Source organism: Coregonus lavaretus (genome assembly GCF_964263955.1).
Source record: "Coregonus lavaretus genome assembly, chromosome: 21".
Lineage (NCBI taxonomy): Eukaryota > Metazoa > Chordata > Actinopteri > Salmoniformes > Salmonidae > Coregonus > Coregonus lavaretus.
The window spans coordinates 94,097-111,204 of record NC_140008.1 but is presented as its reverse complement, the minus strand read 5'-3'; the positions used below and the strand labels follow the sequence as shown (position 1 = coordinate 111,204).

The 17,108-nt window shown below is 45.0% G+C and overlaps 1 protein-coding gene across 1 annotated transcript in view; it reads left to right on the top strand.

The window, feature by feature from the left end:
- ice2 (interactor of little elongator complex ELL subunit 2) overlaps positions 1 to 17,108 on the top strand; it is a 65,719-nt gene that overhangs the window by 35,642 nt on the left and 12,969 nt on the right. Inside the window, exons 12-14 of the mRNA XM_084185594.1 lie at positions 4,186 to 4,270; positions 5,073 to 5,123; positions 16,602 to 16,857. Of these exons, the coding sequence (XP_084041720.1) occupies positions 4,186 to 4,270; positions 5,073 to 5,123; positions 16,602 to 16,857 (392 nt within the window). The remainder of the gene's footprint in view (positions 1 to 4,185; positions 4,271 to 5,072; positions 5,124 to 16,601; positions 16,858 to 17,108) is intronic.

Here is a 17,108-nt window from a genome sequence, read left to right as displayed (position 1 = left end):
GAGAACCTGAGCCCTAGGACCATACGTCAGGACTACCGGGCATGATGACACCTTGCTGTCCCCAGTCCGCCTGGCCTTGCTGCTATTCCAGTTTCAACTGTTCTGCCTGCGGCTACGAAACCCCTACCTGTCCCAGACCTGCTGTTTTCAACTCTTAATGATCGGCTATGAAAAGCCAACTGAGAGACCTGAGCCCTAGGACCATACGTCGGGACTACCGGCCGTGGTGACTCCTTGCTGTCCCCAGTCCGCCTGGCCTTGCTGCTATTCCAGTTTAAACTGTTCTGCCTGCGGTTATGGAACCCCTACCTGTCCCAGACCTGCTGTTTTCAACTCTTAATGATCGGCTATGAAAAGCCAACTGAGATTTATTCCTGATTATTATTTGACCATGCTTGTCACTTATGAACATTTTTGAACATCTTGGCATGGTTCTGTTATAATCTCCACCCGGCACAGCCAGAAGAGGACTGGCCACCCCTCATAGCCTGGTTCCTCTCTAGGTTTCTTCCTAGGTTTTCGCCTTTCTAGGGAGTTTTTCCTAGCCACCGTGCTTCTACACCTGCATTACTAGCTGTTTGGGGTTTTAGGCTGGGTTTCTGTACAGCACTTCGAGATATTAGCTGATGTAAGAAGGGCTATATAAAATAAAATTGATTGATTGAAATTGATTGATAGTGTCAGCGTTTGTTGCTGGCATGTCATGCCTAAGTTTGTAAATCTTTCCAATGAACAAATCATTAAAGTAGTTGGCAATATCAGTCGGTTTTGTGATGAATGAGCCATCTGATTCAATGAATTATGGAGCTGAGTTTGCCTTTTTTCCCAAAATGTCATTTAAGGTGCTCGAAAGCTTTTTACTATCATTCTTTATGTCATTTATCTTTGTTTCATAGTGTAGTTTCTTCTTCTTTTTATTCAGTTTAGTCACATGATTTCTCAATTTGCAGTACGTTTGCCAATCGGTTGTGCAGCCAGACTTATTTGCCATACGTTTAGCCTCATCCCTCTCAATCATACAGTTTTTCAATTCCTCATCAATCCACTGGGATTTAACAGTTTTTACAGTCATTTTCTTAATGGGGGCATGATTATTAGTAACTGGAATAAGCAATTTCATAAATGTGTCAAGTGCAGTGTCTGGTTGCTCCTCATTACACACCACGGACCAACAAATATTCTTCACATCAACAACATAGGAATCACTACAAAACTTATTGTATGAACTCTTATACACTATATTAGGCCCAGCCTTTGGAACTTTGGTTTTCCTAGATATGGCTACTATATTGTGATCACTACATCCAATGGATTTGGATACTGCTTTCAAGCACATTTCTGTGCTGTTTGTAACTACCCTGGTAGGTTGACTGATAACCTGAACCAGGTTGCAGGAACTGGTTACAGTTTGACGCTTTTTCTTGAGTGGGCAGCTTGATGAAAGACAGTCAATATTTAAATCACCCAGAAAATATACCTCTCTGTTGATATCTCATACATTATCAAGCATTTCACACATGTTATCCAGATACTGACTGTTAGCACTTGGTGGTCTATAGCAGCTTCCCACCAGAATGGGCTTTAGGTGAGGCAGGTGAACCAGTAGCCATATTACTTCAACAGTATTTAACATGAGATCCTCTCTAAGCTATACAGGAATGTGGTTCTGAATATAAACAGCAACACCTCCACCATTTGCATTTCTGTATTTTCTGTAAATGTTATTACCTTGTCATCGAAGGTAATACAGTACATTCGGAAAGTATTCAGACCCCTTGACTTTTTCCACATTTTGTTATGTTACAGCCTTATTCTAAAATGGATTCAATAAAACAATTTCCTCATTAATCTACAGACAATATCACATAATGACGAAGTGAAAACAGGTTTTTAGAAATCCTTGCAAATAAAAAACAAGATACCTTATTTAAATTAGTATTAAGACCCTTTGCTATGGGACTCGAAATTGAGCTCAGTTGCATCCTGTTTACATTGATCATCCTTGAGATGTTACTACAACTGGATTGGAGTCCACCTGTGGTAAATTCAATTGATTGGACATGATTTGGAAAGGCACACATCTGTCTGTATAAGGTCCCACAGTTGACAGTGCATGTCAGAGCAAAAACCAAGCCATGAGTTCGAAGGAAATGTCTGTAGAGTTCCGAGACAGGATTGTGTTGAGGCACAAGTTTGGAACCACAAAGACTCTTCCTAGAGCTGGCCACCCAGCCAAACTGAGCAATCGGTGGAGAAGGGCCTTGGTCAGGGAGGTGACCAAGAACCTGATGGTCACACTGACAGAGCTCCAGAGTTCCTCTGTGGAGATGAGACAACCTTCCAGAAGGACAACCATCTCTGCAGCACTCCACCAATCAGGCCTTTATGGTAGAGTGGCCAGACAGAAGTCACTCCTCAGTAAAAGTCATGACAGCCCGCTTGGAGTTTGCCAAAAGGCACCTAAAGGACTCTCAGACCATGAGAAACAAGATTCTCTGGTCTGATGAAACCAAGATTGAACTCTTTTGCCTGAATGCGAAGCATAACGTCTGGATGAATCCTGGCACCATCCCTACGGTGAAGCATGGTGGTGGCAGCATCATGCTGTGGGGAGGTTTTTCAGCGGCAGGGACTGGGAGACTAGTCAGGATTGAGGGAAAGATGACTGGAGCGAAGTACAGAGAGATCCTTGATGAAAACCTGCTCCATAGTGCTCAGGCCCTCAGACTGGGGTGAAGGTTCACCTTCCAACAGGACAACGACCCTAAGCACACAGCCAAGACTATGCAGGAGTGGCTTTGGGACAAGTCTCTGAATGTCCTTGAGTGGCCCAGCCAGAGCCCGGACTTGAACCCGATCTAACATCTCTGGAGAGACCTGAAAATAGCTGTGCAGCAATGTTCTCCATCCAACCTGACAAAGCTTGATAGGATCTGCAGAGTAGAATGGGAGAAACTCCCCAAATACAGGAGTGCCAAGCTTGTAGCGTCATACCCAAGAAGACTCGAGGCTGTACTCGCTGCCAAAGGTTCTTCAACAAAGTACTGAGTAAAGGGTCTGAATACTTATGTAAATGTCATATTTCAGTTTATTGTAGTTTTTTTTTTACAAACATTTCTTAAAACCAGTTTTTGCTTTGTCATTATATTTTAGAATAAGGCTGTAACGTAACAAAATGTGGAAAGTCAAGGGGTCTGAATGCTTTTCAAATGCACTTTACAGTGTTGTAACAATTTGCAAATAGTTAAAGGTAAAATAAATAAACATAAATAAATATGGGTTGTATTTACAATGGTGTTTGCTGTTCACTGGTTGCCTTTTTCTTGTGGCAACAGGTCACAAATCTTGCTGCTGTGATGGCACACTGTGTTATTTCACCCATTAGACATTGGAGTTGATCAAAATTGGGTTTGTTTTTGAATTCTTTGTGGATCGCTGTAATCTGAGGGAAATATGTGTCTCTAATATAGTCATACATTTGGCAGGAGGTTAGGAAGTGCAGCTCAGTTTCCACCTCATTTTGTGGGCACCGTGCACATAGCCTGTCTTCTCTTGAGAGCCAGGTCTGCCTACGGCGGCCTTTCTCAATAGCAAGGCTATGCTCACTGAGTCTGTACATAGTCAAAGCTTTCCTTAAGTTTGCGTCAGTCACAGTGGTCAGGTATTCTGCCACTGTGTACTCTCTGTTTAGAGCCAAATAGCATTCTAGTTTGCTATGTTTTTTTGTTAATTCTTTCCTATGTGTCAAGTAATTATTTTTTTGTTTTCTCATGATTTGATTGTGTCTAATTGTGTTGCTGTCCTGGGGCTCTGTGGGGTTCATCTCTCTATAGGTGAGGGCTTTGTTATGGAAGGTTTGGGAATCGCTTCCTTTTAGGTGGTTGTAGAATTCAATGGCTCTTTTCTGGAGTTTGATAATTAGCGGGAATTGGCCTAATTCTGCTCTGCATGCATTATTTGGTGTTTTACGTTGTACACTGAGGATATTTTTGCAGAATTCTGCATGCAGTCTTAATTTGGTGTTTGTCCCATTTTGTGAATTCTTGGTTGGTGAGCAGACCCCAGACCCCAGAACGTTTTTTTAACCAGATCCTAATTGGTATGTCAAATTGTATGTTTCTTTTGATGACATAGAAGGCTCTCTCTCTCTTCTCTCTCTTTTCTCCCTCTCCTCTCTCTCTCTAGGTCATATCAGTGCCCACACATCAAAGGTAGCTCTGCTCCGGAAGCTGCCAGAAAACTGGAAACCCAACGCTTCCTGTGACTTCAAGTGAGTTTCCTTAAGGACAGGAGAGCCATACTACAGAAATGCATCTGATCTATTCATCACTATTCAAAATAGCTTTCCTCAGTGATCATTTTAGCGTTACAATCAGTGATGTATGTTGGAATAATGATCTAATATATTTTGTCTTCAGTCCAACCTGATGTCATCTATTGTCTCTCTTCTCTCTCTCCTCGCTCACTTCTGTCCTCTTGTCTCTCTCTCCTCTCCTCTGTCTCTCCTCTGTCTCTCCTCTCCTCTGTCTCTCCTCTCCTCTCCTCTCCTCTCCTCTCCTCTCCTCTCCTCTCCTCTCCTCTCCTCTCCTCTCCTCTCCTCTCCTCTCCTCTCCTCTCCTCTCCTCTCCTCTCCTCTCCTCTCCTCTCCTCTCCTCTCCTCTCCTCTCCTCTCCTCTCCTCTCCTCTCCTCTCCTCTTTCCCTCCTCTCCTCTTTCTCTCCTCTCCTCTCCTCTCCTCTCCTCTCCTCTCCTCTCCTCTCCTCTCCTCTCCTCTCCTCTCCTCTCCTCTCCTCTCCTCTCCTCTCCTCTCCTCTGTCTCCCCTCTCCTCTGTCTCCCCTCTCCTCTGTCTCCCCTCTCCTCTGTCTCTACTCTCCTCTCTCCTCTCCTCTGTCTCTACTCTCCTCTCTCTCTACTGTCCTCTCCTCTCTCTCTACTGTCCTCTCCTCGCCTCTACACTCCTCTTCTCTCTCCTCTCCTCTCCTCTCCTCTTCTCTCTCCTCTCCTCTCCTCTCCTCTTTCTCCTCTCTCCTCTGTCTGCTGTCCTCCTTCTCCTCTCTCTCTCCACCCTGCAGACCAGCCAAGTCCCTCAACATACTGCATCATCTGCTGAAGAAGATCACTGGGTGAGTTGACTTCCTCTTACTGGTGAGTTGACTTCCTCTTACTGTCTGAGTTGACTTCCTCTTACTGTCTGAGTTGACTTCCTCTTCCTGGTGAGTTGACTTCCTCTTACTGGTGAGTTGACTTCCTCTTACTGTCTGAGTTGACTTCCTCTTCCTGGTGAGTTGACTTCCTCTTACTGGTGAGTTGACTTCCTCTTACTGTCTGAGTTGACTTCCTCTTACTGGTGAGTTGACTTCCTCTTACTGTCTGAGTTGACTTCCTCTTACTGTCTGAGTTGACTTCCTCTTACTGGTGAGTTGACTTCCTCATACTGTCTGAGTTGACTTCCTCTTACTGTCTGAGTTGACTTCCTCTTCCTGGTGAGTTGACTTCCTCTTACTGGTGAGTTGACTTCCTCTTACTGTCTGAGTTGACTTCCTCTTACTGGTGAGTTGACTTCCTCTTACTGTCTGAGTTGACTTCCTCTTACTGGTGAGTTGACTTCCTCTTACTGGTGAGTTGACTTCCTCTTACTGGTGAGTTGACTTCCTCTTACTGGTGAGTTGACTTCCTCTTACTGTCTGAGTTGACTTCCTCTTACTGGTGAGTTGACTTCCTCTTACTGGTGAGTTGACTTCCTCTTACTGTCTGAGTTGACTTCCTCTTACTGTCTGAGTTGACTTCCTCTTACTGTCTGAGTTGACTTCCTCTTACTGTCTGAGTTGACTTCCTCTTACTGTCTGAGTTGACTTCCTCTTACTGTCTGAGTTGACTTCCTCTTACTGGTTTACTGTCACGCTGTGTTGTGAAGGTGGTGTAATGTCTTCCACATTTTATTGTAGTGTAACATTTATTTTATTTTATTGTCACACACCATATAGATGCAGTGTAATGTATTGTTTTACAGGGTCAGCCATAGTAGTATGGTGTCCCTGGAGCAAATTAGGGTTAAGTGACTTGCTCAAGGGCACATCAACAGATTTTTAACTTTGTCGTTGCGGGTATTCGAACCAGCGACCTTTCGTTTACTGGCCCATGACCTAGTGTAGTATTAGGGATGGGCATTTGAAATGATTTCACTATTCAAATAATATAGGCAAGCCTAAATAAGTTCAGGTGTAAAAATGTACTTTACAATTGAATTGAAATTAGGCCTAACTGAATGATAAGGAGGGTGAACAGGTTGATTTAATTTAGAAAGACAATCGTGTAATTATGAGTTTGATTTCTGCCTTTTTATCAGCTGCAAATCATTTGACCGCGCGCCTTGTGGGTTGATACCATTCTCTTTTATGTTTTATTTACTGTATCTCTGTTACTAATCTAATGTATTGTGGGAAACCAAAACATGCTACGTGTTGCAGTAGGCCTTTAGAATAATGCAGAACATATCCTTGACTCTATCCAAGTTGAGGAGCGGGAAACAAACTGATGCCAGTCAGCCTGCACAGCCGGCCCATCGACACTACACCTAAACTACACCTACACTACACCTAAACTACACCCAAACTACACCTAAACAACACCTAAACAACACCTAAACTATACCCAAACTACACCTAAACTACACCTAAACTACACCCAAACTACACCCAAACTACACCTAAACTACACCCAAACTACACCTAAATTACACCTAAACTACACCCAAACTACACCTAAACTACACCTAAACTATACCCAAACTAATTTCACACATAATAAGAGTTAGCCTATAGACAAGATTAAATTGACAATAATCTGATGAGTGACAATATTAGGACTATCAGTTGTCAGATTGTCCATGAAGAGACGGGCGCATCTTGTAATTGACAGATGCAGAGAAAGAAGCATCACATTATCAAGTCCTCCTCCAGAGTCACATGCAGGTAAAACATTGTGATTTCTATATAGAATCTGAAAGAGCATATTCTGCACGTTCAATGACACTTATCTTTGAATAACTGTGCTGTCCGTGCATTGAGCACATGACCACTGGCGCGGCAGCATTTCTCTGGCTACTGGCGCGGCAGCATTTCTCTGGCTACTGGCGCGGCAGCATTTCTCTGGCTACTGGCGCGGCAGCATTTCTCTGGCTACTGGCGCGGCAGCATTTCTCTGGCTACTGGCGCGGCAGCATTTCTCTGGCTACTGGCGCGGCAGCATTTCTCTGGCTACTGGCGCGGCAGCATTTCTCTGGCTACTGGCGCGGCAGCATTTCTCTGGCTACTGGCGCGGCAGCATTTCTCTGGCTACTGGCGCGGCAGCATTTCTCTGGCTACTGGCGCGGCAGCATTTCTCTGGCTACTGGCGCGGCAGCATTTCTCTGGCTACTGGCGCGGCAGCATTTCTCTGGCTACTGGCGCGGCAGCATTTCTCTGGCTACTGGCGCGGCAGCATTTCTCTGGCTACTGGCGCGGCAGCATTTCTCTGGCCACTAAGGAGAGACTAGCAACATAATAAACATAATGAAAATATTCTGTCGTCAATGGATGAACGGGCGTTAGAAACTGATCATGGTGCAAACTGATAGTGGTTAGCCGCCGATGTCCAAACCAAGTACTTGCTCAATGGTGTTGATACTCCTGGAGCTTTACATGGGCAAAGGCAGAAATGTGACCATGGACAACTTCTTCACATTAATTTCCCTGGCAGACAAGTTGATTAAAAAGAAGACTAGCCTGCTAGGAGCTGCTCAGAACAACATACCATTGGAGCTGGACTCCACATCAGTGATGGAGCGTGGGAAAGCAACTCTCCCGGTGTACAGATGTAAAATAAATAAGAGTGTTTCATCCTCAGCACCATCTGGATCTGTCTTCCCCAAGCACCACAGCTCCCACTGGGGAACAGAAGACCCAATGTCAAGGCAGCAGGTCCTGCTCTCCCTCTTCCCCAAGCACCACAGCTCCCACTGGGGAACAGAAGACCCAATGTCAAGGCAGCAGGTCCTGCTCTCCCTCTTCCCCAAGCACCACAGCTCCCACTGGGGAACAGAAGACCCAATGTTAAGGCAGCAGGTCCTGCTCTCCCTCCTCCCCAAGCACCACAGCTCCCACTGGGGAACAGAAGACCCAATGTCAAGGCAGCAGGTTCTGCTCTCCCTCCTCCCCAAGCAACACAGCTCCCACTGGGGAACAGAAGACCCAATGTTAAGGCAGCAGGTCCTGCTCTCCCTCGTCCCCAAGCACCACAGCTCCCACTGGGGAACAGAAGACCCAATGTCAAGGCAGTAGGTCCTGCTCTCCCTCTTCCCCAAGCACCACAGCTCCCACTGGGGAACAGAAGACCCAATGTCAAGGCAGCAGGTCCTGCTCTCCCTCCTCCCCAAGCACCACAGCTCCCACTGGGGAACAGAAGACCCAATGTCAAGGCAGCAGGTCCTGCTCTCCCTCCTCCCCAAGCAACACAGCTCCCACTGGGGAACAGAAGACCCAATGTCAAGGCAGCAGGTCCTGCTCTCCCTCCTCCCCAAGCACCACAGCTCCCACTGGGGAACAGAAGACCCAATGTCAAGGCAGCAGGTCCTGCTCTCCCTCTTCCCCAAGCACCACAGCTCCCACTGGGGAACAGAAGACCCAATGTCAAGGCAGCAGGTTCTGCTCTCCCTCCTCCCCAAGCACCACAGCTCCCACCGGGGAACAGAAGACCCAATGTCAAGGCAGCAGGTTCTGCTCTCCCTCCTCCCCAAGCACCACAGCTCCCACTGGGGAACAGAAGACCCAATGTCAAGGCAGCAGGTCCTGCTCTCCCTCGTCCCCAAGCACCACAGCTCCCACTGGGGAACAGAAGACCCAATGTCAAGGCAGCAGGTCCTGCTCTCCATCCTCCCCAAGCACCACAGCTCCCACTGGGGAACAGAAGACCCAATGTCAAGGCAGCAGGTCCTGCTCTCCCTCTTCCCCAAGCACCACAGCTCCCACTGGGGAACAGAAGACCCAATGTCAAGGCAGCAGGTCCTGCTCTCCCTCCTCCCCAAGCACCACAGCTCCCACTGGGGAACAGAAGACCCAATGTTAAGGCAGCAGGTCCTGCTCTCCCTCTTCCCCAAGCACCACAGCTCCCACTGGGGAACAGAAGACCCAATGTCAAGGCAGCAGGTCCTGCTCTCCCTCCTCCCCAAGCACCACAGCTCCCACTGGGGAACAGAAGACCCAATGTCAAGGCAGCAGGTGCACATGAAACAAGGCCCATGAAAACTGTGCAGTGCAAACGATTTGTTTGTGGGGTTTGCTCACACAAAGCCTCGAAGCTGTGTGCTGACTGTGGACCCAAAGCATAAAGAGAAGATGAGATTGATTGATGTGTAAAGGCACGGGTGTAAGGACACAATACAGTGTCTGATACAATCAACCAATGAATGTTTCTATATCTTGTCATTAATATATTTCCATGCAATTCATCCTTTACAATTGTTTATGCAGCAAATACAGCAAATACAGCAAATCATTTCACCTGTAACCTGCTTATATTATTATTATCATGTTTTTCCTTTCTACTTTGTCAAAAGAAGCTGAACTTTATTAATTACTCTATTAATAATCTAATCTACAAATACAGTTGATAAAATGTGATTCCAGTGTAATGTTTTTATTGTAATGGAAACTAAAACAGGCTTACGTTTTTCCAGGACTTTGTAGAATTATACAAAACATATCCTTGACTCTATCTTAGTTTTTTAAAATTGATATATTCCCATGAATATTTCTTAATGCAATTAATAATTGACAATAATTTATGCACTATTTATCAAGCATTTATTTATCAAGCATGTTTGCTGCACCTTGCAGGTAGATATGCATCTAGATATGCATCATGTAGTAACCAAAAAAGTGTTAAACAAATCAAAATATATTTTATATTTGAGATTCTTCAAATATAAAATAAAGTTGATGACAACTTTTGAACGGTAGTGTATGAATGAACAGACTGTTACACTACCAATCAGGTTAGTTGAAATAGGATCCATCTCATTGGTCAGTGCTGATCAGTGACCCACCATGCATCCCTAGCCCTTTAGGGTGCACAGATCTGAATGGAAGCAATGAAGTGGGGGGCGGCAGTTAGCTTAGTGGTTAAGAGCGTTGTGCCAGTAACCGAAAGGTCGCTAGTTCTAATCCCCGAGCCGACTAGGTGAAAAATCTGTCGATGTGCCCTTGAGTAAGGCACTTAACCCTACTTGGATAAGAGCGTCTGCTAAATGACTAAAATGCAAAATGTAAATGTAATGACAGCTTTGCACACTCTTGAGATTCTCTCAACCAGCTTCACCTGGAATTCTTTTCCAACATTCTTGAAGGAGTTCCCACAAACACTACCGTTCAAAAGTTTGGGGTCACTTAGAAATTAGAAAAATAGCATTTTTTTTAAACCTTTAAAATAACATCAAAATGATCAGAAATATAGTGTAGACATTGTTAATGTTGTAAATGGCTATTGTAGCTGGAAACGGCTGATTTTTTTATGGAATATCTACATAGGCATACAGAGGCCCATTATCACAACCATCAGTCCTGTGTTCCAATGGTACGTTGTGTTTGCTAATCCAAGTTTATAATTTAAAAAAGCTAATTGATCATTAGAAAACCCTTTTGCAATTATGTTAGCACAGCTGAAAACTGTTGTGTTGATTTAAAGAAGCAAGTCTTGAGACTAGTTGAGTATATGGAGCATCAGCAATTGTGAGATCGATTACAGGCTCAAAATGGCCAGAAACATTTACATTTTAGTCATTTAGCAGACGCTCTTATCCAGAGCGACTTACATCAGCAATTAGGGTTAAGTGCCTTGCTTAAGGGCACATCGACAGATTTTTCACCTAGTCGGCTCGGGGATTAGAACCAGCGACCTTTCGGTTACTGGCACAACGCTCTTACCCACTAAGCTACCTGCCGCCCTAGAAACAAATAACTTTCTTCTGAAACTCGTCAGTCTATTCTTGTTCTGAGAATGAAGGCTATTCCATGCAAGGAATTGCCAAGAAACTGAAGATCTCGTATAACGCTGTGAACTACTCCCTTCACAGAACAGCTCAAACTGGCTTTAACCAGAATAGAAAGAGGAGTGGGAGGCCCCGGTGCACAACTGAGCAAGAGGACAAATACATTAGAGTGTCTAGTTTGAGAAACAGACGCCTCACAGGTCCTCAACTGGCAGCTTCATTAAATAGTAACCGCAAAACACCAGTCTCAACGTCAACAGTGAAGAGGCGACTCTGGGATGCTGACCTTCTAGGCAGAGTTGCAAAGAAAAAGCCATATCTCAGACTGGCCAATAAAAAGAAAAAATTAAGATGGGCAAAAGAACACAGACACTGGACAGAGGAAGATTGGAAAAAAGTGTTCTGGACAGACGAATCAAAGTTTGAGGTGTTTGGATCACAAAGAAGAACATTTGTGAGACGCAGACCAAATGAAAAGATGCTGGAGGAGTGCTTGATGCCATCTGTCAAGCATGGTGGAGGCAATGTGATGGTCTGGGGGTGCTTTGGTGGTGGTAAAGTGGGAGATTTGTACAGGGTAAAAGGGATCTTGAAGAAGGAAGGCTATCACTCCATTTTGCAACGCCATGCCATACCCTGTGGACGGCGCTTGATTGGAGCCAATTTCCTCCTACAACAGGACAATGACCCAAAGCACAGCTCCAAACTATGCAAGAACTATTTAGGGAAGAAGAAGTCAGCTGGTATTCTGTCTATAATGGAGTGGCCAGCACAGTCACCGGATCTCAACCCTATTGAGCTGTTGTGGGAGCAGCTTGACCGTATGGTACGTAAGAAGTGCCCATCAAGCCAATCCAACTTGTGGGAGGTGCTTCAGGAAGCATGGGGTGAAATCTCTTCAGATTACCTCAAGAAAGTGCTTTCCTCTCTATCTTAAATAAGCATGCCCCATTCAAAAAATTCCAAACTAAGAACAGATATAGCCCCTGGTTCACCCCAGACTTGACTGCCCTTGACCAGCACAAAAACATCCTGTGGCGTACTGCATTAGCATCGAACAGCCCCCACGATATGCAACTTTTCAGGGAAGTCAGGAACCAATATACACAATCAGTTAGGAAAGCAAAGGCTAGCTTTTTCAAACAGAAATTTGCATCCTGTAGCACTAACTCCAAAACGTTGACTGATAACCTGAACCAGGTTGCAGGCACTAGTTACAGTTTGAAGCTTTCTCTTGAGTGGGCAGCCTGATGAAAGCCAGTCAATATTTAAATCACCCAGAAAATATACCTCTCTGTTGATATCACATACAGTGGGGAAAAAAAGTATTTAGTCAGCCACCAATTGTGCAAGTTCTCCCACTTAAAAAGATGAGAGAGGCCTGTAATTTTCATCATAGGTACACGTCAACTATGACAGACAAAATGAGGGAAAAAAATCCAGAAAATCACATTGTAGGATTTTCAATGAATTTATTTGCAAATTATGATGGAAAATAAGTATTTGGTCACCTACAAACAAGCACGATTTCTGGCTCTCACAGACCTGTAACTTCTTCTTTAAGAGGCTCCTCTGTCCTCCACTCGTTACCTGTATTAATGGCACCTGTTTGAACTTGTTATCAGTATAAAGACACCTGTCCACAACCTCAAACAGTCACCCTCCAAACTCCACTATGGCCAAGACCAAAGAGCTGTCAAAGGACACCAGAAACAAAATTGTAGACCTGCACCAGGCTGGGAAGACTGAATCTGCAATAGGTAAGCAGCTTGGTTTGAAGAAATCAACTGTGGGAGCAATTATTAGGAAATGGAAGACATACAAGACCACTGATAATCTCCCTCGATCTGGGGCTCCACGCAAGATCTCACCCAGTGGGGTCAAAATGATCACAAGAACAGTGAGCAAAAATCACAGAACCACACGGGGGGACCTAGTGAATGACCTGCAGAGAGCTGGGACCAAAGTAACAAAGCCTACCATCAGTAACACACTACGCCGCCAGGGACTCAAATCCTGCAGTGCGAGATGTGTCCCCCTGCTTAAGCCAGTACATGTCCAGGCCCGTCTGAAGTTTGCTAGAGTGCATTTGAATGATCCAGAAGAGGATTGGGAGAATGTCATATGGTCAGATGAAACCAAAATATAACTTTTTGGTAAAAACTCAACTCGTCGTGTTTGGAGGACAAAGAATGCTGAGTTGCATCCAAAGAACACCATACCTACTGTGAAGCATGGGGGTGGAAACATCATGCTTTGGGGCTGTTTTTCTGCAAAGGGACCAGGACGACTGATCCGTGTAAAGGAAATAATGAATGGAGCCATGTATCAAGAGATTTTGAGTGAAAACCTCCTTCCATCAGCAAGGGCATTGAAGATGAAATGTGGCTGGGTCTTTCAGCATGACAATGATCCCAAACACACCGCCCGGGCAACGAAGGAGTGGCTTCGTAAGAAGCATTTCAAGGTCCTGGAGTGGCCTAGCCAGTCTCCAGATCTCAACCCCATAGAACATCTTTGGAGGGAGTTGAAAGTCCGTGTTGCCCAGCGACAGCCCCAAAACATCACTGCTCTAGAGGAGATCTGCATGGAGGAATGGGCCAAAATACCAGCAACAGTGTGTGAAAACCTTGTGAAGACTTACAGAAAACGTTTGACCTGTGTCATTGCCAACAAAGGGTATATAACAAAGTATTGAGAAACTTTTGTTATTGACCAAATACTTATTTTCCACCATAATTTGCAAATAAATTCATTAAAAATCCTACAATGTGATTTTCTGGATTTTTTTTCCTCATTTTGTCTGTCATAGTTGACATGTACCTATGATGAAAATTACAGGCCTCTCTCATCTTTTTAAGTGGGAGAACTTGCACAATTGGTGGCTGACTAAATACTTTTTTTCCCCACTGTACATTATCAAGCATTTCAAAAGTTATCCAGATACTGACTGTTAGCACTTGGTGGTCTATAGCAGCTTCCCACCAGAATGGGCTTTAGGTGAGGCAGATGAACCTGTAGCCATATTACTTCAACAGTATTTAACATGAGATCCTCTAAGCTTGACAGGAATGTGGTTCTGAATATAAACAGAAACACCTCCACCTTTGGCATTTCTGTCATTTCTGTAGATCTTATAACCATGTATTGCTACCACTGTATCATTTAAAGGTATTATCTAAGTGAGTTTCAGAGATTGCAAATTATTGATTTCTTTAACCTTGTTTCTTGGGCTACATATGTTAACTTGGGCTATTTTTAACACGCCTGTGATGCTTGATTGTTTTCATTGCTTTACTGTTAAGCTTAGCAGAAGTAGACATGCTCATGTTATTTACGTTAGTGCAGGTTGAGCTGCACATAGTGGACTTCCTACTAGGGCACACCATATCATTGCTAACAGTATAACTCTGGTTCATAGGCACAAGATTACTGCATACAATAGCTGTGGGATCAGCAGAGGCATTCAGGGCAGTTAGACGGACATAAATTAGGTTACTTACAATGTGTCTTCCAACGCCCCTGGATAATGTACATTTGCTGAAGCATTATGACAACTCAGCGACATAATTGTAGGGATTAACTGAGCTGGACTTGGGTCATTGATAAGTCATTGTCTCAACGCAGCCTTATAATGCTGTGAAATTATCCAGGAACTCAAATGATTTGGGTGGATCCCATCCTCCTTATAAAACGAGCTTTGTTTCCAGAAGGTATCACAATTGTCAATAAATGTTACACACACAGAGCTGGAATAGTCACGCAGCCAGTTATGGAGTGCTAAAAGTCTAGTGAAACGTTCAATGCCACGATTTAGGGAGGGATATTACGGGCCGTTTGTTGGTGTCAAGGAGAGACCCAATCAGATCTTGAAAATCCATCTTCAGCTGTTTTTAGCTGCCCTTCATGTCATTGAATCCCACATGAACTATGATAGACTCACTTTCCTGATGCTGGTTTAAAATGTTTGGGAGCAGCTTATTGATGCCCTATACTGTAAAGGTTTGGTTCCAGGGACTGAGACATTTCTCACCATTGAACTTCCCAATACAACGGGCGGAGAAGGAAATTGAGAAATCTGCCATTCCTACCCCTCACAATTGTGTCTATAGGTGCCACTCTCTGATCTCTGTGTCTATAGGTTATCTGAGAGCCACTCTCTGATCTCTGTGTCTATAGGTTATCTGAGAGCCACTCTCTGATCTCTGTGTCTATAGGTTATCTGAGGGCCACTATCTGATCTGTGTGTTGTAACAGTTTTGACTTGAGGTTATTGTTTGTTAGGGGTGCCAGGTAGGTTGTGCCTACCAGAGAAAATATTGATTTCTCCTTTTTGCTTCTGAGGGAACGAGTCCTGTCCAGTCCATCACGTCTACACCAGTACAAAGGACTCATGTAAATGTCAGTATGGAAATAAACAACTGTGTTCTTTTGTGTTGGTTGTATTACCAAAATAATTGATCACACAGTCAATATAAGTCACAAAACAATAACAACCTTGGTTCACTGGTAAATGTCCCGTACCTCGGGCATAAAAAAAAGTCCAGCCTGGTAAATTAGTGCATTGAACCCAAGTGACATCAGTCATGCAATTGTCCTTCTCATTCATACAATCAGATTGCAATAAACTCCCGTTCCACACAATAAAGAGTATCAGAAATCTCAGTAGTCTTCACCTACAACTGAACACATAAACCAACACGGTATTAATCACCCCAAAACAAATGAAATACTGTATGCAAAAAAAAGTAGTAGTCGGTCTGTCAGACAATCCAATCCGCCAACAGATCTCCAGCGAGAAAGGCCACGGAGAACAGCGGAGACCAACAGATCTCCAGCGAGAAAGGCCACGGAGAACAGCGGAGACCAACAGATCTCCAGTGGAAAGGCCACGGAGAACAGCGGAGACCAACAGATCTCCAGCGAGAAAGGCCACGGAGAACAGCGGAGACCAACAGATCTCCAGCGAGAAAGGCCACGGAGAACAGCGGAGACCAACAGATCTCCAGTGGAAAGGCCACGGAGAACAGCGGAGACCAACAGATCTCCAGCGAGAAAGGCCACGGAGAACAGCGGAGACCAACAGATCTCCAGTGGAAAGGCCACGGAGAACAGCGAAGACCAACAGATCTCCAGCGAGAAAGGCCACGGAGAACAGCGGAGACCAACAGATCTCCAGTGGAAAGGCCACGGAGAACAGCGGAGACCAACGTTGATCAGTGGTCCAACAATAGAAAGAAGTAGATCCGATACTGGTTGATCCTGCGACACGACTACAGTACAACAACAACACAAACTGGGTGTGAAAGAGCTTCAAGCTCAGGGTTGAACGCTACCTCTCTCGCGCCACGGTCACAACCCACAGCTGATGCTGGCTATTTAATAGGGAATTAATGGGGAAGCGCCCCATTGGCAGGAGAAGCACTGAGACGGTTCAGACAAATTCAGCGCCTTCACAGTGTCTATAGGTTAACTGAGGGCCACTTTCTGATCTTTGTCTATAGGTTAACTGAGGGCCACTTTCTGATCTTTGTCTATAGGTTAACTGAGGGCCACTTTCTGATCTCTGTGTCTATAGGTTATCTGAGGGCCACTATCTGATTGGTCATAAGGCAGGGGAGCCCTTCGTAACCATCTTCAAGGCAGCGGAGGGGCGAAGGATTGTCCGAGGGGCCTACGACCTACAGCAGACCCATAGCAGCACGCCCCCTCCCTCTGCCCTCTGCCCTCTGCCCTGGGTACCGCTGGACCACACGCTGGTCCTACCCTTCCACCAGAAACACAGCCGGCCACCCTGCACCTTCCCCCCTCAAGACCTGCAGCATGGACACAAGGTAACCTTAACCCCTAGTCTTAACCCCTAATCCTAATCCCCAACAAGACCTGCAGCAGCACAAGGTAACCTTAACCCCTAGTCTTAACCCCTAATCCTAATCCCCAACAAGACCTGCAGCAGCACAAGGTAACCTTAACCCCTAGTCTTAACCCCTAATCCTAATCCCCAACAAGACCTGCAGCAGCACAAGGTAACCTTAACCCCTAGTCTTAACCCCTAATCCTAATCCCCAACAAGACCTGCAGCAGC